Source organism: Vanessa tameamea, chromosome 31 (assembly GCF_037043105.1).
Source record: "Vanessa tameamea isolate UH-Manoa-2023 chromosome 31, ilVanTame1 primary haplotype, whole genome shotgun sequence".
NCBI lineage: Eukaryota > Metazoa > Arthropoda > Insecta > Lepidoptera > Nymphalidae > Vanessa > Vanessa tameamea.
This window is the reverse complement of record NC_087339.1, coordinates 1,828,149-1,849,754: the sequence shown is the minus strand read 5'-3', so window position 1 is coordinate 1,849,754 and position 21,606 is coordinate 1,828,149. Positions and strand designations below refer to the sequence as shown.

The 21,606-nt window shown below is 34.8% G+C and overlaps 2 protein-coding genes across 3 annotated transcripts in view; one reads left to right on the top strand and one right to left on the bottom strand.

Moving 5' to 3' along the window:
• The first annotated feature begins 61 nt into the window (after positions 1-61).
• LOC113396836 (mucin-2) lies at positions 62-12,176 on the top strand. The gene is made up of 13 exons (XM_026634895.2): positions 62-285; positions 1,675-1,814; positions 2,683-2,918; positions 3,617-3,787; positions 4,115-4,609; positions 5,505-6,217; positions 6,820-6,949; positions 7,483-7,574; positions 8,114-8,261; positions 8,550-8,685; positions 8,773-8,845; positions 9,754-9,884; positions 10,213-12,176. Exons 2-13 carry the CDS (start codon positions 1,698-1,700, stop codon positions 10,342-10,344), a joined length of 2,574 nt encoding a protein of 857 aa, XP_026490680.2. The 5' UTR covers positions 62-285; positions 1,675-1,697; the 3' UTR covers positions 10,345-12,176.
• A 1,626-nt stretch (positions 12,177-13,802) lies between these two features.
• The window catches only part of LOC113396837 (monocarboxylate transporter 12), a 52,586-nt gene continuing 44,782 nt past the window's right edge, over positions 13,803-21,606 (bottom strand). The window contains exon 9 of one of the 2 annotated variants that reach the window (XM_026634897.2): positions 13,803-17,826. In XM_026634897.2, the coding sequence (XP_026490682.2) occupies positions 16,599-17,826 (1,228 nt within the window). In that variant the 3' untranslated portion in view covers positions 13,803-16,598. The remainder of the gene's footprint in view (positions 17,827-21,606) is intronic. The other variant, XM_026634896.2, reaches the window with a different exon arrangement.

The following is a 21,606-nucleotide window of genomic DNA, read 5'->3' as shown; positions in this document are numbered from 1 at the left end:
ATTATCTCTAAAATTATACCATTATTAATAATCGAAATAATAATTTAAAGTAACTGTATAAAAGGATAACATTAATTACAAACGTCATAAGCAAAAATATGGCGCTTAAGCGCTTTGTTACGTTTACATTGTAGGTATACATTTATTGCTAATTACGGTCTAATAAATTATTAATTGAGAACAGAGTAACAAAACGTTGCAATTAAAGGGAACAATGAAGTCCAATTCGTGTAGCAGTATTAAAAATTACATATGAATATTATTAGAATAAAGTTTTTTATACAGGTAAGTCATAATTTCTTTTTAGGATAATATTTTTATTTACACTTGAAATAATTAACTAATAATGATAACACGTGCTAATATAATACCTATTTAAATCGATATATATTTAACATTATTTGATATAACATAATGAACTTTTTCTATACTTTCACTTTCATAGTAGCATTTAGGACTAACTAAACATTCTTACGAAATGACTCACAGTATGTCCAGTGTCCTCTAATTAATGCGGGCATTAAACTGCACAATTAATTACAATTGTTCACGCAACTTTGCACAACAGTTCATTAAAAAAACCACGATTTCGTACTCGCTTTCGTGTATTTGGCTGTTTGCTCATCGTTTGTTTCATAAGTTTAAATTAAAAAAATAATGTAAATAAAATAGTTATCTACGTCGAAGAAAAATTTTAATTCAAAAAGCACAGGCGCTAAAGGTGAGTTCGACTGCGGCGTTTTTGAGTAGTTTAGTATTTAAATAAACGTAATATATTTTTAAAAACATTGGAAAAAAAACAAAAATAATAGTAAATAATACTTAAAAAAAAAAAAACAAATTTATGTCTAATTTATTATAAAATTTCTTGTTATTTCACTATACTAAAATTAATATTAAAAACAATGAAGTCTGTATTATCCTGATAACTGTTTAATTAATTTATGTATGTAGATTACACAAATATATGTCATTTTCATTATGAGTAAAAATATTTATAGGTCGGCAAATATCTCCCACTGAATTGTTACAAAATAATCTTTGAAAGTGAGGATTTATTTATTTAATAACTTAGAATATTACTCATTATTAATCTGTACAGAGTACAGAGTACTGTATAGAATATAAAATCAGTTTGTGCAAAAAAAAATAATAGTACTTGTTTCATTTTAATATCATCTTTATGTAATAAAATTATACATAAAGACTTTTAGATATACCCTGCAATTTTTTATATTCATTTATTTAATTCAGAACATAAAACAAACCCCAAATATTTATCTATACCAATATTATAAAGAGGCAAATTGTAAATGAAATTATATTATTTTTGGTGGTTATTTCACTAAAAATCTCATAACTTGAACCTTCAAGACTCTAGAAACTTCTAAGAAATATTAAAAGTATTGTAAAATAATGAGCTTCTTTTCCCTGCATACCCAATCTATTTAGGGTCAGGGCGTCGTGTCTTTTCTTTCCATTCTCCTCTATTATCCATCATGATCATTAATATACCTCCTCACACACTCCATCCATGTTTTCTTAGGCCCTCTCTACCCCTTCTTCCCTCTATGCCCCTCTCTTTGCTTCACATGTCCATACCAACTTAAAATTTATAATAGTTATCTATGAATAATCTAATTTATTATTAATAAAATTATTTTATTATTACAGGTGAACTGAATGTTGCCCACAATATGTCGTCTGGTTACGACGAGGGACCAGTATATTACAGGGAAATACAAAAGAATGCGTACCTTAAGAGGATCCCCAATGATGTTAATTCTAGTAAAATCCGACCACTGGGACACAAGGTACTTTTAAGATAATTTTTATATGTTGTCTATGTAATCATAGTGACATATTGCAGCCATGGTCCATTCTAAAGGACTACATAAGTTATGGTAAATCTCCAACTACTGGGCTAAGGATTCCTCTGCCTTTTGTGGGGAAGATTTTTAGCTTATTCCACCACGCAGCTCCAATTCAGTTTGGTGGATACACATATGGCAGAATTATATTGAAATTAGACACATGTAAGTTTCATCACGTTTTCATTCACAACAAAGCACAAGACGACGCAACAAACACAAATAAAGCACATGAAAATTTAGTAGTACTTGCCTGGGTTTGAACCCGCAAACATTGGTTAAGATGCAAGTTCTAACACATTCTTACGTTGGACTAATGGTGTATGGTCATTGGTCATATTAAAGTATATAAGTGTTAGCCCAAATATTGTTAGATGTTAGCTGGTTTTAGGTACCCCCCTCATACAAAAAAGTCTGTAGTCTTGTCAATGTGTATGTAAAATTTGATGCTCAGTTGAGTAACTAAGCAAATAAACAAATTGTTTTCTTTAACTTGGTAGACTACAGCAATACTTAGTCTAACTACAGGTCCAAGAGACAACATCTAAGATCTCAAGGTTGATGGTGTCTTACCAATGAGTTATGTGACTGAGATTATGAGACTTATGAAAACAATATTATTTTATTACTAACATTATCTAAAACGGGATGTCTTGTTCACGAGACTCGTGAACAAGACATTCGTAGATAATGTCGAAATATCGAGCTCCACCAAATAAAAATAAAAAACATGGTAAATATCCCGTTTTAGATAATGTTAGTAATAAAAATAACCATGTTAATTTAAAATCTAATATTATTTTAATTTCAGAAGCCACCTCTTAAACCAATGTGGACATTATTTTGTGTCCACAACGGAAGGACTCCGTTCCTGGAGCAGTACCCTGAACCGGACAGTCCCGCGACACTGGCACACCGACCGGCGTGGCGCGCCTGTCTCCGCAGCGCGAGACACGTGACCGCGAGCGTGAAGCCCCACGTGGGGGCGGAGTACGACTTCCTTGTCGATACAGATCATGGTCCTGTGAGGATGTTGGCACCAGATTGGTAAAAGAATATTCTGTGTAAATAATAAAAATCTTGGAATTAGCATTTATTGATTTTAATACATAATTTTATTAGAGATATTGATTAACAGCTGATTTTCTTTTTGGTTCTTCTCGGTGAGACCCAAATTCTGAGACGCTATCTTAACATTTAAGAGTTCTGCACACACAGAACTCACACACTTTTTGCAACTTTATATACTACTTAGATGAAGTTTATTTTGATTTTATAACGGCAAGAATAATCTGACATTATATGTGTAGCTTATTTTAGAATAAGGGTGTACACCAGTTTTTATGGGTACGCCACTCCGAGGTCCCGGGTTCGATTCCCGGCGGAGTCGATGCAGAAAAAGTTCATTAGTTTTCTATGTTGTCTTGGGTCTGGGTGTTTGTGGGACCGTCGTTACTTCTGATCTTCCATAACACAAGTGCTTCAGCTACTTACATTGGGATCAGAGTAATGTATGTGATGTTGTCCGATATTTATATATATTATATTATTTATTTATTTATTTTATTCTTTTATGAAAATGTATCATTATTACATTCTATTTTGAGCTAAGGAATAACTACATATTATTTAAAATGAGCACAAAAATATTTGATCTGACATTGCGGCTTTACCGAGTATAATAATGTAACATACGTCATGGTCCTTCGAGCCGGATTCAAGAGTAAACAATAATAACTCAACAGGGAGTCGATGCAAGACTGGGTTTCCATACTTCGCGCGAAACTCCACGAACTGCGCATCGTGTCCCGCGGGGAGAACGTGTACGGAGCCCCGCCCGTCGCCCCGCCGGCGCGAGCCGCCGCGAGGGACCCCACCTCGCCACTACCGCCCACACCGCCCGTGCCACCCGACAGGTAACATTCCACTCAAACCTCTGCAACTACTTAACAATCATGATGAGTGGATGGTATCTATCCAGAGGGGCCTACACAAGTTCTTCTACCGAGTAAAAAAAAAAACAGCTTTTCCGTGCTCCTGTGACTGAAAAGCAGTGTCTGAAATCTCTCCGGGTAGATCGGATTGTTAGTGATGTCTGTATGAACATGCAGGTTTTCTTATGATGTTTTCGTTTAGTACTCGGCATTGTTGAATTACAAAGAAAAAATAAAGCAGAAATAAAATTAGTGGTAGAAGCACAGACCAGCAAGTAAACGTATAATAGATATTAATTAAATTTCCAGGGTACCAGGAATCGATTTAACTCCAATCACTCGTCCAACATTAGAAACCAATGAAAGCACACGAGAGAACTCGACCCCAACCCCCCAACCACCGACACCGCCGGCCAGCCAACCCGTACCAGAAATCCCACCAACTCCCACATCACTAAACCCACAAGATATCACGACCAGTACCACTCAAACATTCCCAAACACCTCAAGCCTCACCAACGTGACTTCACTGACGAATCTCTCGTCACAGGATACAGAAGTCGACATATCCAACTGGGAACCCTTCTCCCTTCCAAGTACAAGTCGTGATAACGAACCAAAAAAGGGTGTGGCTAAGATCTGCGGTCAGAATATTTGTTTGGACGACTCGCTGTTCAAGAGAAATGTAACGGACAGTGATGAGGAGTTTTTCAATGAGATTGATCAGATAAATGATTCTGATAGCTTTGATTTTAAACAAAGGGTTGTCGTTAATAATGGTGAACATTTAAATAACGGAGAGAGGTTAGTAGTTATTCAATCTTAATAGTGTTCAGACGATTTCCAAGCAACAGTACTCATAAACAAAATATTGACATAGTGTGGCAGTCGAGCAGTAATTTGTGTTTATAATTCATCTCGTGCTCGGCGGTGAAGGAAAACATCGTGAGGAAACCTGCATGTGTCTAATTTCAACGAAATTCTGCCACATGTGTATTCCACCAACCCGCATTGGAGCAGCGTGGTGGAATATGCTCCAAACCTTCTCCTCAACGGGAGAGGAGGCCTTAGCCCAGCAGTGGGAAATTTACAGGCTGATTATGTTTATTTATGTAAAGGCAGTCGAGCATATGGTCCACCTGATGGTAAGTGGTCACCACCGTCCATAGACAATGGCGCTGTAAGAAATATTAACCATTCCATACATCGCCCATGCGCCACCAACCTTGGGAACTAAGATGTTATGTCCCTTGTGCCTGTTGTTACACTGGCACGCTCACCTTCAAACCCAAACACAATAATAAACAGACTTGTTTTTGCATTTTTTAATATTAGTTAGTATGTCAGTAAATATAAGTTAATTATTTGAAGCTTCAACAGTTTATAGTCTAGCAATGTAAAAAGTTGCAGGATCGATCCTGTACCCATTAACGTAAAGGTGATAAGCTTAAAAAGAGGGGTAAATAGGAATTGTATTGCAACTGTTTGTTTAAAAAAAAAACATCCACAATATTTGATCTCATGAATGGATTGTTTTATTTTATGAATATCTCCAAATGCACGTGTGTGCATAGTCGAACGTAGTGGTAGTACCTAGTCGTCCAAATGTCGGATCAACCACCGAACCCACCTGTTCGGCTTCCTGCTCCTCCGACATATATGTATTTTTTAATATACGTACTTTTATCTTGAATTCCAGTGCGCCTCAGAGGTCGAACGTAACAGTGATACAAGTATCGAATAAGGGCCCCCCGCACACAGCGATACCGGTCCTGGGCCCCGAAACGGACGTATTCGATTTCGAATTCAAACAAAACCTCAGAATAACACCGCAGGAGAATAAGACTAACTTCGTAAACATCGTCAACACGGAAACGACAAGCGACAATAGCTACGGTACCGTATTCGACAATCCCAACTCGGAATACGGGCACATCAGTTTGACGACAACTGTCAGTTTGACAGGACAAGACGTCAGTCCGGCTGTCAATACAGACGTCAATGTGACAGCTGTCAACGGTGACAGAGATGTGACAGTTAATAGTGATGGACTTTATGAGAGATTGTGTCTGGCTTCAACGTCGAACGTAACAGCATCGCCGTTGTCGATAAGGAGAATAAAAGCGGAGAAAGTCAGGAAATCATCTCTACCTAATCTAGATCACGTTGAATCGGACTACGAGTGTTTATTTCCTAATTCTAGTCAATCTGGCAACACTGTGAGTCAAACTAGTGCGGCAAGTTCAACGCAAAACGGCAGGATACATGAAGTTTCGAGGAATGTGGACTCTGTTTCGAGGAGTTTAAGGTCGAACGTTGAACGATCTCAAAGTCAGAACGCGTATGATATAGCGCCGAGACAGAGTGCAAGGAGAGATCCGAATAGCAGTCCGAAAAGAGAAACTAAAACTGGTAAGTTTTATTATTAAATAAATAATTAGTTGATATATTTTTTTTTTTCCACCGCTGGACAAAAGTAAGGTCTATAAACATGAATTTTTTCTACATAGTATCTTATATTACTTGGTGGTAGGGCTTTGTGCAAACCTGTCTGGGTCATATATTCTAACACCAAACAGCAATATTTAGTGTTGCTGTGTTTGGGTTTGAAGGGTGAGTGAGGCAGTGTAACTACAGGCACAAAGAACATAAGATCCATTCCCAATGTTGGTTCCAATGGGTTCGCACAAAGGCATACTACCAAGTAAATTTTATTATATTATATTATTCATTGTGAATTCATAAATGACGTTTTAAATTGCAGCAATGTTCTCATCGGAACTTTGGAAGTAAAATTAAAGTGTATATAAATACTTGAGTGGGATAGTGTTGTATTATAAAGAGAGATATATTGATCGAGAACTGTTTGTAGTGTACAATATAAGAGAGCTACTAGTCACATCGCATTGAATATGTAAATTTAAGATTTGTGCATGATTACTCCTCCTGCCATTGTAATATACACTACATATTTATTTAACTGTATAATCGATTAAAAACAAAAATGATTTCAGAAAAGCCAGAAATGTCACAACCCAAGCCGATTTGGAAGAGGGGTCTGACAGAGCTGTCCCTATTGAGCAGGCTGCGAGGTATCGCACAGATTAAGAGACAAGAGAGTCCGACAAGGCAAGAGGAGGAACAGTAAGTCACCACAGTTTATCCTGTTAATAATCATGATAATTATGATGATGAAGTCCTGACCGACCTCAAGGTGCAATCTGTATTCCCTCAGTCTTATAATCCGATGGGACGGCGAATCTGACTCGACGGAAAGAGTTCAGACGCAGGACCAACGGCTTTACATGCGCTCCGAAGCACGGGAGTGTGGACACTTCCAGACTCCGGACTGAGAATTTTTAGTTAAATTTCCACTAGTAATGAGACCAGTTAACTGCATCCTCGTTTCGAAGCCTGTTCGGCCTATTAAGAATTTTTGGCCTCACAGGAAGTGCCCTGAGAGCGTACTCTGAGCCCTTCAGTGGGCTCTCAACATCCGGCAGAGTCAACTACGACCCGGTGACTATGTAGAGGCCATTATGGCCAACAGCTACCGTCACTTAACTGTTTTATTCGTAAACATTAGAGTTGTGCAGCATCCTTACCATCTAGTGAGCTAGATGTTCATTGGTCCTTCGAGCCGGATTAGGACAGAATTAATTTAATTATATTTTCAGACCGGTAACGTCACCCGCCAAAGTCGTCCACAGATCGCGGCCCGTGGGGAGAGTAGACAGCTTGAGACGAAGGAGTAACTCTTTGACTAACTGTAAGATTTTTTTTTTTTATGAACTTGCTACTACTTCGACTATGTTTGTTATAAAAAAAACTTAATTAATTACACATATAAAAATATGTTTATTATCTCTTGGGTTGATAAAATAAGATTCAATCGAGTTTTTTTTCTGTGAATTAAAAAAAATATTTATTTATATTTTACAATAAGTATATATTTATATATGCGTTATATCTTGGCGGTAGGGTTTTGTGCAAGCCCGTCTGGGTAGGAACCACCCTCTCATCAGATATTCAACCGCCAAACAATTGTACTCATTATTGCTGTGTTCTGATTTGAAGGGTGAGTTAGCCAGTGTGACTACAGGCACTAATTACATTACATCTTAGTTGTCAAGGTCGGTGGCGTATTGGTGACGTAAGGAATGGTTAATATTTACAGCACTATTGTCTATGGACAATGGTGACCACTTACCATCAGGTGGCACAAAAAAAAATCTGTTTGTTGATGGCCGGTTCCCTTAGATACACCATAAAAAAGAGTGATTGAAGATGTTAAGGATGTGTGCTCAGGTGTCGTCCCCACCGCGCCGTCGCTGCAGCCGCTGCGCGCACGTCAGGCGGCAGCACTGCGCGCGGAGCAACGGCGCGGCGCGTGTGTGGCCACGGCAGTGCTCACGCGAGACGCGCCGCTGCTCTGCGAGTACGAACGACAAGTCTGGTCAGTGTATACAATCAATTTGAATCACATGTTAAGAAAACTTTAATCGATTAAGTATTACTCGATAAACGATTCTGTAGATGATAAAAGAGTTTGGAGTTAGTATTCAGTATAGGGTGAGTAATAATTCAATTGGTTTATTTATTAGCTGATCAACGGTAGAGCGGAACTACTTAGGTTTTTGATATTTCTTGGTGAAATCTATAATCCGAAGCAACGGTGTTTATGATCATCTTAAAATTGAAAATTTCGAAAGAATCGATGATAATAATGATTGTCTGCGTGCAGGGTGGCGCGCTGGGGCGGCGCGAGCGGCGGCGCGCGGGTGTGCGGGCGCGCGGGGGACCGCGTGGCGGCGCTGGGCGGCGTGCCGGCGCACTCGCTCGCGCACGCACGCGGCCTGCTCAAGCACGCGCGCGGACGGGTGGGTGACAGTACACGGCAGGAGCAGATGGCGTCGCAACCTAACGTCTGACCTGACCTTTAAATCCGTCCCTGTGTCATGTTACAGGTCGACCTGCTGTTCCATCGCGTCCCGCTCGCGAAGATATACTTGATAAACAAGAGGGAGGACGAGAGCCTGGGTGAGTGTCGGCATATTGACAGTTGTATGTCGGAAGTGAAAAGAGTAACTTTTGATAGAATCCATATTCTGAATAGGCTTTACATACTGCAACATGACTATACAAAAGTTCTTACATGAGACTATTTGGATAAAGAATATTTTGATTGAAAAAAAAAAAAGAAATGAGTTATACGATCTGACATCTCACCATGGTAATAAATGACATTAATATTATATTCTCTTGGACTTTGAGTTGGTACCAACTGTTAGCATACTAATATGTATAGCCTGGTTATCTTTTTTCCAATGGAAATAGGAAAAAAGATAAACAAACCTTAGATTTACGTATTTCATACGATTCGCTAATAACTCAGCTATATTGTGCACCACTAAGAGTTTATGATTAATATATCTCTATTTATAATACACTTATTTCCACGTTAATTTTACTGCCGAAATTCCGATAACAGTTTCGTCGACGTTCAAAACGCGATTTTTTCGTAAATCCATAGTGAATATCATAGACTAATCGAGGTCTCGACCACTGATATGACGTCAATTTTTTGTCAAATGTTGTTTATTTGGCTTTTATCCTCTTATGGTTGGAATAGAGTATAGGGGTAAATGCTGCATAAGAATCCCTCCTGACTGTCTAATGAGTAGCTCAATATACACATCTTGAAAAGAGCGGTTCCTACTTATATTTTAATGTGTCCGTCCATTAAATAACTTAATTTTAATAAAAGACTTTTTTTTAAACTACATTTCAATTCTCTTGCTAACAGTACGCTACCCGTTACATACATCCGTCCCTTTTCATGAAGTCAATTTCTCAAGTTGCATGAGCGAGAGGCAAGATGTTATATCAATAATGGTAATTATTTATTTGTATAGTGATGTGATAATCGATGGTTTCCCCCGTGGCAGGTATCAAGCTGGACGAGGAGTGCTGCATCGTGTCGGTGGAGCCGCAGTCGGCGGCGGGTCGCGCGGGGCTGCCCCCCCGCGGCCGCTGGGCGCTCACCGAGGTCAACAACCGACCCATCGACATCGTCAAGGTGACGTCAAAATACTCATTGATTTTTAAAAAAGGAATGTGGATTGATGTGAATTTGTCATCACTGTGAATAGATATTGCACTTCATTACATAGTATAAAACAAAGTCGCTTACCGTTGTCTGTCCCTATGTATGCTTAGATCTTTTAAATTACACAACTGATTTGATGCGGTTTTTATTAATAGATAGATTGATTCAAGAGGAAGGTTTATAAGTTTCAAAAATCAAATCATTGATTATTTCTTACCCATAGGAGATACCCTTTTCCATTCTATTCAAAACGTCAAATTATTTATTAACTAAATTAAATCTCCCTTCTTTTTTCCAGGGAGGAGACGAAGAAATGAACAGACTGGCGTCGCACGGGACAGAAGTGTCGCTCCTCATACAGCCCGCTGCGCTCGTGAAGAAGATGAGGGCCGCCATCAAAGCCAGTAAACCTCTACTGTCTCTGAGATGAGAATCGTGTTCCGTAGCTAAGGTCGAACAGATGGACATACACTGTCAATGCAGCTGCTACATAGACTGACTTAATAAACACTTTTATGTATATTTTATATAAAATAATGAACTTTTGAGAATTTTACATATTGTATATAACTCTTGAGACTAGGTTTACTTGTAATGGCAGTGTTTTAAATATGGCAGCTAATTTCAGCCATATTGTATCGCAATAAGTACATAATGTTTTCGTTTGGAGGGTAGATAGGGGGGACTGTTAGTTGCTGTGAATTGATGAATTTGTTTCGAACAATTTTTTTTTAATTTCAATATCAATTCTATCAAACAAAATTGAGCATCAATTGCGCAATTATTACTGGTCTGGCGATGTAAAAAGTCTCAGGATCGATCCTGACCCCTTGGACTATTCTCGTCCCCACCCCTAACACAAGTGAAAAACTTAAAAGGAGGGGTAAATAGGAATATTAGTAATTCCTAAATTAATATGACGCATAGCTATTATTCTTAACAATAAAAAATAGCAACGAGAGCCATCTCCTACCCCCTCTGTTATTATAGAGGAATGTCAATATTTGCATTATCTAGCCCAGGGCTGGCGAATACACGGCCCGCAGCGTCTGTATCTTATATTGATGAAGTGACATTTGAATTCGAGCACCGTTTCGCAGCAGTGTTGCAGAAATATCAATTGTTAACCTCGAAAACTTTACAGGATATCGATACTATCGTTTTGATCAATACAATCGATATCTCTCCATGAGCAATACTATCGATATTGTTGACACGTGACAATACTATCGATAGACTACATCACTACCGCTTATACCTTAACTATCGATAGTGGACTATCAATATGTAACACTGCTTTGCAGATTTTAATTGTATCTGGGCTGGACAGTCTTGATCTAGTCCAAATGTTATTAGGAATGAAGCCTTCGAGAGTGTTATGTTCAAGTTAGCTTGATCTTTTTGACAGACGGGCTAGTGATGGGAAACAGAAAATATAACATATATAACAGTCGATGGAACGATGGAATGCGTAATTTAAATTAGATTTCAATTTTTTTTTTACTTATTTTTCTAAAAAGAGTTATACCAGCTAAAGAGACCCCAACCAAAAGGTTCCGTTCGTAACAATAACTTAACAATGATCTTTAATAAGGATTTTTGTAATCGATATTTGTAGCAGTTACCGCCTGTTATTCGCGTCCCTACCGTCCGACCGGTGTAACATTGTACAAGCGTCTATTATTTTCAGTGTTTCTATTTAAATTTTACTTTGAAGCAATAATATATAATAGAAAAAGTCTTAAAATTTTCGGATAACGCTTGAACTTTTCTTTAGAAACTTTTGTATTATATGTATTTTTTAAAATATTTTTACAATTTTTAAAATCATTAAATTAAGAAAATAATATGTTCGTCATTGCAAAGTTATGTCGATAAGAAAATAATACATCTGTCAAAAAGATCAAACTATCTTGTACAGAGTATAGATAACAGACACAATGAAATGAATATCTTAATAGCATTTGGGACAAATTTTTTTTCTTTGTACCTCAATAAAGGTTAGTGGATGGAAAGCGTATTACACAATCGGATTTAACATATCTTTGTAATAAATAGATTAATAAAAAATATAAAAACTTTTTTTTAAAGTTCATTCCATTGATAAGATTTAGATCTCGAAATTGAATTAGTTTTATTGAAAGAAATGTACGTATTTACCCATGTATAGTTGTAAGTTTGTGATTTTACACGAATATTTATATATACTCGACGTCACTGTTCGTCGCATCGATTTTAATAAATAAATGTTATTGAAATTTTTGTCTTTTTATTTTTACTTAAAATAAAAATGCTCAAGTGGTGGGAGGTGATACGTCATTTTCACTATTCCCGCCAAATATTTAAGATGCTAACCGAATGGATGTATTCGTGTTTAAATAAAATTGTTCCATTTACAGCTGCGTTCGTTCATTTTGTAGACCAACGTTATTTAATTTCTATTGTAAACTTAACAAAATGAAACTCCGTAATGATCACAATCACGTTCTTTATTTTTTCCCTTGACTTTATATTTTTCTCTTTTTTAATTTCTTTCGTTTTTCCTTCAACGCTCAAAACCGAATGAATCAAATTACCGTATCCTCCTTCCCCGCACACATTTTGTTGCCATTCACAAAATATAATTACCGAGAGTCAATATTCTTTTATTGTTAGTAAAAATATAAAAATAAATTGAAAAATAATAATTTAAAACATTAAATAAAAGTCGGCTTACACTATAAACTATAAAAAAATTAAATTAATGCTTATGCTCGTAACAAAAAAAAATCACTATTTATTCCGATTTTACGTCAATACAAGAGAATTAAAAATAAAACATAGTTTGTTTTAAAATAAGATGTATCACAAAAAACTTGTAATAATATTGTATAATATAATTTTAATTGAACTCGGGTTTTTTATTATACAAAATCCATACACGGTACACATGAAAACACGCGTTTCTATTTAATTAATACGTATACAAAAATTAAGAATTTGTTTAATTTATTCTATGCATATGGCACTACTGTTTTAGTCCACAAAAAATATTCAACAACTATTAATATTACATAGTTTAATCCGCGCCCAATGAGAATGGGATGGAAATGTATATCGTAAATGACAGTTCTCACTCCTCGAGGGAAGGAACAAAAAATATCCGACTCTGACAAAACTAAGAGGGTTATGATTTTTAAACGGATGCCTACAGGTAATTTCAAATTTGTTTTTTTATTGATTTACATAAAAAAAATATTTGCATCAAGGTCTTGATTATATTTTTAAATAAAAATTAAAAAAGTTACTGTTTTAATCATGCCTGCGGTGGCAAACATTAATATAGTACTTAAAAAGACAGGTGACAAAAGAAATACGGCACTTAATCTTTGTTGTTGACTCGAATGAACGCAATTGTCCTCGGACAAATACTGACCTTGAGCTTTGTCTTTGAGCTTTGAGTTGGCCTCCGGTCAACAAACATTCTGTGACTAATTTTCCTGTATATTTCCTATATTCCTCGTAATTGACTTTTTAGAATATCACCTCTCTCACTATCAATTATTATTGTAATCACTAATATAATAATTTCTAAAATATTGCAATTAACAAATTATGTTTTTTAGGATGGATTTTCCACACTAACAAACAAGGAGTCTCGGGAGATTCCTGATGGCACTATTATAGTGGGCGAACCATGCATGTCTCAGTCCTAAAAGGTCTATCCCATTCTAATAGAATTACTTTATTCTTGGAGAACTGACATTTTAAATAAAAATGTCAGAAATCGCGCCAAAAAAAGATCTCGCAGTGTGTCTTCGATAAATAATTATTTGGGTATTTTTATTTACATAAGTCGCAATTCATATATATTTTTGGAATAAATAGAAATGAAATTAAAAGAAAATGCTTGAATAAATCGTTTAATTAATTACAATAATGTATACAGATTATTTATCACTGGTAAATTGTCAATTATTATAATATAAAAATATAATTGGCATTTTGTAATTTGATCTTGAATTCCAAAATCATCATTAATAAAAAAGTGTATAGAATAGACACGAGGCCATATTTGAAATATTCTTATAACAAAAAAATAGGCCTAAGGAAGATTCATACAGAGTAACGTAGACATTTACATTTTTTTGAAAGTTAAGGAAAACTCTTTCAACTAAGCTCTTAAACAAAAGTATTTGAAAAAAAGTTGAAAAGGTAATCGCTAATAAATGAAATATATTTACCAATTTTATAAAATGTTTACAATTTATTACATTATATAATATTAATCCCAATTTAAGCCAATTTACACATATATAGGTAGGATAATTAAAAAATATATTTATTTTATACTAAGTATTATAAATGTTACTTTAGACTAATCTTAGGCCGTATTAATGTTGATTGGTGCCATAAATTATTAAGGTGATTAAATTTAAAAAGATATTGCAGTAAGTAACTTTGACATTTTATATTTCAATAAGCATTCCTTATTGAATAATCATTCAATTATAAATTTATGTTTTTTATTAATATGTCAATATAATGATTAGATTTTGAAGCAATTTACTATCATGAGTCATGACTGTAAATAAATTATATTTGAAAATTATACATAAAATTTTACGTGTCCGTATTTTGACACCATCTTGAATTTCATTGAAAAAACTAGTTATTTAGACTAGCTTTTTAAGTTATTTATTAATGATCCTACATATATAGTTATAAAAGTAAGCACGGTATTAAACATCGTATGTGAACTGTCATTTAGTAGAATATATACATATATGTCGCAGATGCCATCTATTGCTTTATCTGACACTTAGAATAATGACAATAAGTATATAATTAAAAATAGAAAAGCAAAGCTGTATCATGAATTTTAAAATTGAATCACAATATTGATAAACTTTTCTTTGTTATCTGTAACCATCATGATTAAAAATATTTCATATTTGGTACAAATACAAAACTCACTTGCCTATCAATTTGATTCAAACATTAAAAAAAAAAGATGGTTATGTCAGTTTGACTTTGACTTGTAAGGCAAGAAAAACCGAAAAAATGGGGATGCTATGTGTAATAAAGGAGGGGAGTATAAATAAAGATAGAAATTAATTACAACTCATTGAGAGTCCACATACGATAAATTAATACATTTTACATTTTAATAATATATTTTAGTATTTAGTTAACAATTATTAAGGCATTGTTTTATTAATCAATACAATTGACTTTAAAAGCGTAAGTTTAGTGATCAATTTGATTATAACTTGCACGAATTATAAATAAACATCGCTCGTATTGGTAAAGGTTAATTACTGACTTGCTGAATCTTGAAGAATCCGTATTCGTAATGTATATATATGTATACGTTTTACTATGAATATTTAGTTTACTTTGGTAATCATTTTTAGCGTTTCGTTTACAATTCGTACAATTTATATTTTAAAAGATTAAATATACTTTAAGCAACGCAACAGTTTCAATAGTACTCATAGAAGCTCACATTTGACAAATATATATTATTTAACCTAAAAATTACAAATTATTTTATAATTATATTGTGCTAAGAAACTTTGAATATTAAAATGATTATTATTACTAGAAATTAAAGTGTTATTTCTAGACTTTACAAAACATCTTATTATTAGGTGGAAAGGACACTCTTACACAAACAGATTGTCTAAAACAAACAACAAACTCTTTTTTTTTCTCTATGCTATAATTTAGAGGTAAGGAGACGTCTTTGTGTATAAAAAATGTCCCTCAAAATGTATAAAATGTAGGCGCAACTAATGTTAGAGGAATTGGAGAAATGCGCTAATACGAATACGTTAGAGTATACTATAGAAAGATGGACATTCGCCATAAAAATAAATTTTCCTAAAAAAAAATATCATACAATTTGAAGGACATTTTTTTGCACAAAGATAGACGTCCTCACCTCTGCACTATACAACAGTTATAAATCGGTAAAGTAGAATAAAAGCAACATGACGATTGATATCACAATCAAAGATGGCGTCGTATTTGTTCAGTAAAAGTACAAATGACACGATTTATGTACTTAGTTCTTAAGTAACGTTGAAAATGTTATAATATTCTATAATTATTATTTATCAATCAAACGAATATGTATAATATATCCATAAAATTTATTAATACGTAAGAACGTATTCAGAAAAAAATTGAGGCTGTATGAAGTTCGCCTTTTCCAAGAACAAAAGAATTGAAGAAAAAGTTTGTTTTGTAATATCTAGAAATAAAACGTCAGTAAAACTAAATATAAGAATAGAAATACAAAAGCGTGATAAAAATGGAGTGGAATGAAAGATATATTAATAAAACTAATAAATAATACATAGTAATAAGTACAGAAGTGGCTAACATACTTTGATGGTAAATGTAAAAAAATATGTGATATACGTATGCATATTCGAAATATAAAATACTATTCCGTTATTGATTTCAATTATTCGAAATAAATTCGGTATATTTTTTAAACCTAACAAAACCTTTGAATTAAATAAAATGACATTGACACAAAATGTCAAAATTCCCGCTCTTTTTTTTTCATATCAATTCTGTCCCAGATTATAAAAAAGGAAATACTTTAACTTACCCGAGTCAAAAAAAAGTAGTAAAAATTAATTCTATACCTCTAATATAAGTAATGGTAACACGATTTAAAACGTTTCTACACTACGCCTTATTCGAATCTTTTAAATTTTGCTCGCGTTTTCGCCTCCTATAAATAAACGGTACGAACGCCCACAAACTCGCTCCGAATATTAAAATAAACCCAAGGGTGACGAATAAGGATTTATATGATTTCGTACGTTCAAACCACAGACCACAGACAGGCGGTCCAACAAGCTGCAATATACCGTTCACGAATAAACTTATTCCATAGGATGACATAAGCCGTTCTGTGCCTAACATCTCCGTCATAACTAGGGCCGTGACTCCTACATTTATACCGGAAGCGATACCGAATACACAACAAAATGCACTAATTGCCGAATAAGTTGAAACTAACGGTATCAAAGCGAGGCTTATTCCCGACAATAGCAGACCAGTTATAAAAAAATAACGCTTAGGCGTCAAAACGACATCGGACAGCGCGGACCCACCTATCCTACCGACCAGATCTAACGCTGAAATTATCGATAGCAAATACGCGCCGAGAGATTTATCGAAGCCACATTCTTGGGCATAGGAGGGCACCAATATTATGAAATTTGTATACGAAATCGCGCACGTGCAATTGGATATAAGTATGACAAGATAGATTGGATCTTTTAACAGTTGAACGTCGAAGTATTTACTGGGTTCTTTTTTTGAATCGTCATCTTTCTTGCATCCGCAACAGTAACTTATCGGCGCTAGGCTGTCTGTTACAGATTTTAAGCTGAATTGAGACGCGAATTCGCTCGGTTTCTCGAAAGCGGACAGCGTCGACCCATGGAACGGCGTTGACATGTATTGGAAGCTCGACGTTGAAGGGCTCCGTTTGGGCGTCTTCGGTACCACCAATTTCTTACTGAACGCTTCCGTCGAATTCACTCGACTGGTTTTCCCCTCTGGAACTGATTCGAGGAGCGACGGATTACTGGGCAGATGGTTTGATATTTTACTCGAGATGTGCTGCAAGCCGTGTTTAGATGTCGCGGGCGTGGATATTTTACGAGTTCTTTGGTTTTCGAACTGGGAGACTAGGGCAGCGCTTGCTGACCGAACGAAATCGCCTTTGCTGGGCGAAAATCGCTCGTCTAAAGCGGCATTCGAGCGTTGTTTGAAGTTTGGGGGCGAACCATTATGGTATGTATCCATTTCCGCATTATCTTCTGGTGTAAGAATTAATTTTGGGTTCGCGTCGTGTAGCGTTTCTTCTAATTCATTCGGATCCTCTTCAACGAACGGTTCCAGCTGGAAAAAAAAATTGATTACTGTAAAAATGTTATTAGAATGTTTTCTATCAGTATTCACAGAAACCTTTGTCCTGACTGACTTTCAACAGCCGAAAGTCTAGAAAGCTGATATTTGGACTATTTTATTTTATAACGTAAGTATCCGCTATGGAAGAATTTTTGGAGTATTTTCAACATGAAAATATTATTCTTACGAAGTCGAGATGGGCTGTTAGTAAAAAAAATATTATTAATATGACCTCGTCTTACATCTGCAGAGGGTTTTCTTTCAAACCCGGCCTTTTGTAGGTAAGAATTTTTTTACGAAAATCTACTTGGTGGTAGGGCTTTGTGCAAGCCCGTCTAGGTAGGTATCACCCACTGATCAGATAGTCTACCGCCAAACAGCAGTACTCAGTATTGTTGTGTTCCGTTTTGAAGGGTGAGTGAGCCAGTGTAACTACAGGCGCAAGGGACATAATATCTTAGTATCCAAAGTTAGTGACGCATTGGTTAATATTTCTTACATTGTCTATGGGCTGTGATTTTTTAATTTATATATTGTCATTTTGTATATATTATTAGAAAATTATTTATTTTATTTATGAGCCTCCAATAAAATACATATTCCTAAAATTAAACAATATAACGGTAACTTGTAACCGCTCCTTCAATTACAGGAGACCGCAGCATGCACTATTAAGAAAAAAATATATTTAAATGCAATTACGAGAAAAAGTAAAAAAAATTATACATAGCAGTAAAAATCAAATATAAATTAAAAACTTAAATTTAAGATTGAGCTTATTAATTAAACCATTTTTGGCTGATGATTTTGGGATGTTCGAGCAAAGTTCACCTTTGACATATATTTTCCTTTCCTCGAAATTCAAAGTCAACGTCAAAACCTTTATTCAATATAAAAGTGTTGCACTTGCTTATTGACAGTCAAAAATCGACCACCGGTTCGGAAACTAACACCTCGGACCTGAGAAGAACCGGCGAAAAAAACTCAGCGGGATATATATATTTTTTTTAAATGTCTGCCGTTACCAAAATCAATGACATTATAACAGAAAGAGCCGAGATGGCTCCATGGTTAGAACGCGTGCATCTTAACCGATGATTTCGAGTTCAAACCCAGGCAGGCACCACTGAATTTTCATGTACTTAATTTGTGTTTATAATTCATCTCGTGCTCGGCTTTGAAGGCAAACATCGTGGGGAAACCTGCATGTATCTAATTTCAACGAAATTCTGCCACATGTGTATTCCATCAAACCGCATTGGAGTCGCGTGGTGCTCCAAAACCTTCTCCTCAAAGGGAGAGTAGGCCTTAGCCCAGCAGTGGAGGAAACATCCAGGCTGTTAATGTAATAACAGAGATTGATAACTTAAAAGGCGTTTATACATATATCGATCAAATCTCTTACATATACAAACTATACCAATATTACAAATTGGTAAAATTATAGTAGCGGCACGCTATGATGGCCGTTTTGACGTTTGCCCGCTCATGAAGTTTCGTATTTAATAAATAATTACATCAAAGGAGCAAATTGTTGTTCTTTATTGTCAGTAGTGACGTGCAGTTAGTCATAAAATTTACCGAATGTGATTGGAAAAGGTTGTAAATAGAACTATTAAATTAATAAAGGACGATTATGAAAAAAATGTGAAAATAGATAATATTTTAGAAAATGAACTTATAATTAATGTGAGTGACGATAGCAGTGAGAGTGAAAGCAGCAGTATGGACGACTCCGATTAAATATAGCCACTAGTGTTTTTGGTTTCTTTTTTTGTATCAATTTATTTCTTGTATGTAATGTGTTTATAAAGTTATTCATTCTAATTCCAATTTTTGATTTAAATTGATTTCGTTCGAATATATTACTTAAACTTATTTTATATTTTTTTTATTAAACCTTTTTAATCAGATACTACTTGCAACAAAAACTTGAATTAAATTACTTGCAAAAAAACAAAGATTTGAATATATTATATCGATAATAAATTTACATTTCACATCACTTTTTTAATGTGTCAAAACGGCCATCGTATCTTGCCGCTACAATAGTTTGTATATGCTGATTCTGAAAACGTTTTCATAGAAAACAGAATAGATAGAAAGCTTCCCTATTCCTGAGTGCTATCATTACATAGTATAAAACAAAGTCGCTTGCCGCTCTGTCCTCGTGTATGCTTAGATCTTTAAAATTACACAACGGATTTTGATGCGGTTTTTCTTAATAGATAGATTGATTCAAGAGGAAGGTTTATATGTATAAAACATGCACAATATAGTAGAGAAACACTGATAATTTTAGAGGTTGATGTCGTAAATAAACACATTTTTTGCGCTTACATTGCAAATGCTGGCTCAACCCTATGATATAGATCAAAATAATGTACTACAGTATTATACACCTTAAAAAGGTCTTCAAAAAAGTCCCGGATGATATATGTCTATGTCATAGGGATAACGCACAATAACAATTTTTGATCCTTTACTTTTTACGAGATTAACGGCTTGTTTTTGAAGCGATTTTAAACAATACAGCATTAATCCTTATTCAATTATGTACCCTAAATACATTGTGCATTTACAGATAAATATGGCCCTACAGAATGTAATTTAAATAAATATTTTTCAGGGACATAGCGGTTTGCATTGTGTAACGACTGAAAAACTGTGAACATTGTAAAACATTCTGTCGTATATATAGTATCAGCATTGCACCCATGCGAAGCCGGGGCGGGTCGCTAGTTATATCATACAATTTTCTATACTAATGCTTGTACGGTTAACCTATTTACAGGATTCAACTGAAATTCTGCCTCATATCCATTCCATATTGGAGCTGCGTGAAATGAGACGGGAATAGGTCTTAACAGAATAAAAATTAGACGATCAACTTTAGATTAACAAACTATTTGTTTTACTTTTTGGTATATTACACTTTCCCAACGAGGCATAACACTATAGGTTTTGGAATTCTGAATGCCCAAAAGTCTGACAGCAACAAAACAGTAAAATAGGTCTTTCCTTTCAAGTTGAAGGTTCGGAACGAATTCGATTTCGTTACTCGAATGCGGGTTGGATTCGTGTTTAAACAATGTACGTGTGATGTTATTGGCGTTATATATTTTTGGAAATACTAATTTATGCATTCTAATTATATATTTAATTTATTCATATTTAGTTATTGCATCCGATTTCATAAAAGTGTAATCGATTTCAGAACGTCATTCGTATGGCTCTAAAAAATAATACAAGATATTTTCCCGCGCAAAATAATAATTAAAAAAAAAAAAACAAAAGAGTGGCGCGCATGGAACGACAATACGAGATTTTTGTTAATTGGATTTTTAAATTAAGGCTTATAATATTTTTCAAATAAAACAAATAATAAATAAATATTCCGTGTACTGGTGTATTTATTAATACTAAATTGTAACCCTAATAATATATGTATGGCGTTTTAAGACCAAACATAAAAAATAACAATCAAATACATTCATCGACTTGGCCGCAGGACATATTTTTTTATTTCATTAATTTACAACATCCCACAACATTAATTATATTCACTATTTTATTATTCGTGTCTTTTATTCCTTCGATAATCTATCAGCCTTGTGTTAACGAGTATTAATCGTCGTTTCATGTATTGTGATGACGTCGATGCCCCTCTGCATTATTAAATGTATTTACTGGTGCCGAGATAGCCGACTTGAGAGATGGTTAGAACGCGTGCATCTTAACCGATGATTACGGGTTCACACCCAGGCAAGCA

Excerpts from the sequence above, each read along its gene's own strand:
- LOC113396836 (XM_026634895.2), top strand. The coding sequence starts at position 1,698 with ATGTCGTCTGGTTACGACGAGGGACCAGTATATTACAGGGAAATACAA. Across the intron at positions 1,815-2,682 it reads TCCGACCACTGGGACACAAG|AAGCCACCTCTTAAACCAAT; the intron begins GTACTTTTAAGA and ends TTTTAATTTCAG. Across the intron at positions 7,575-8,113 it reads GAGTAACTCTTTGACTAACT|GTGTCGTCCCCACCGCGCCG; the intron begins GTAAGATTTTTT and ends ATGTGTGCTCAG.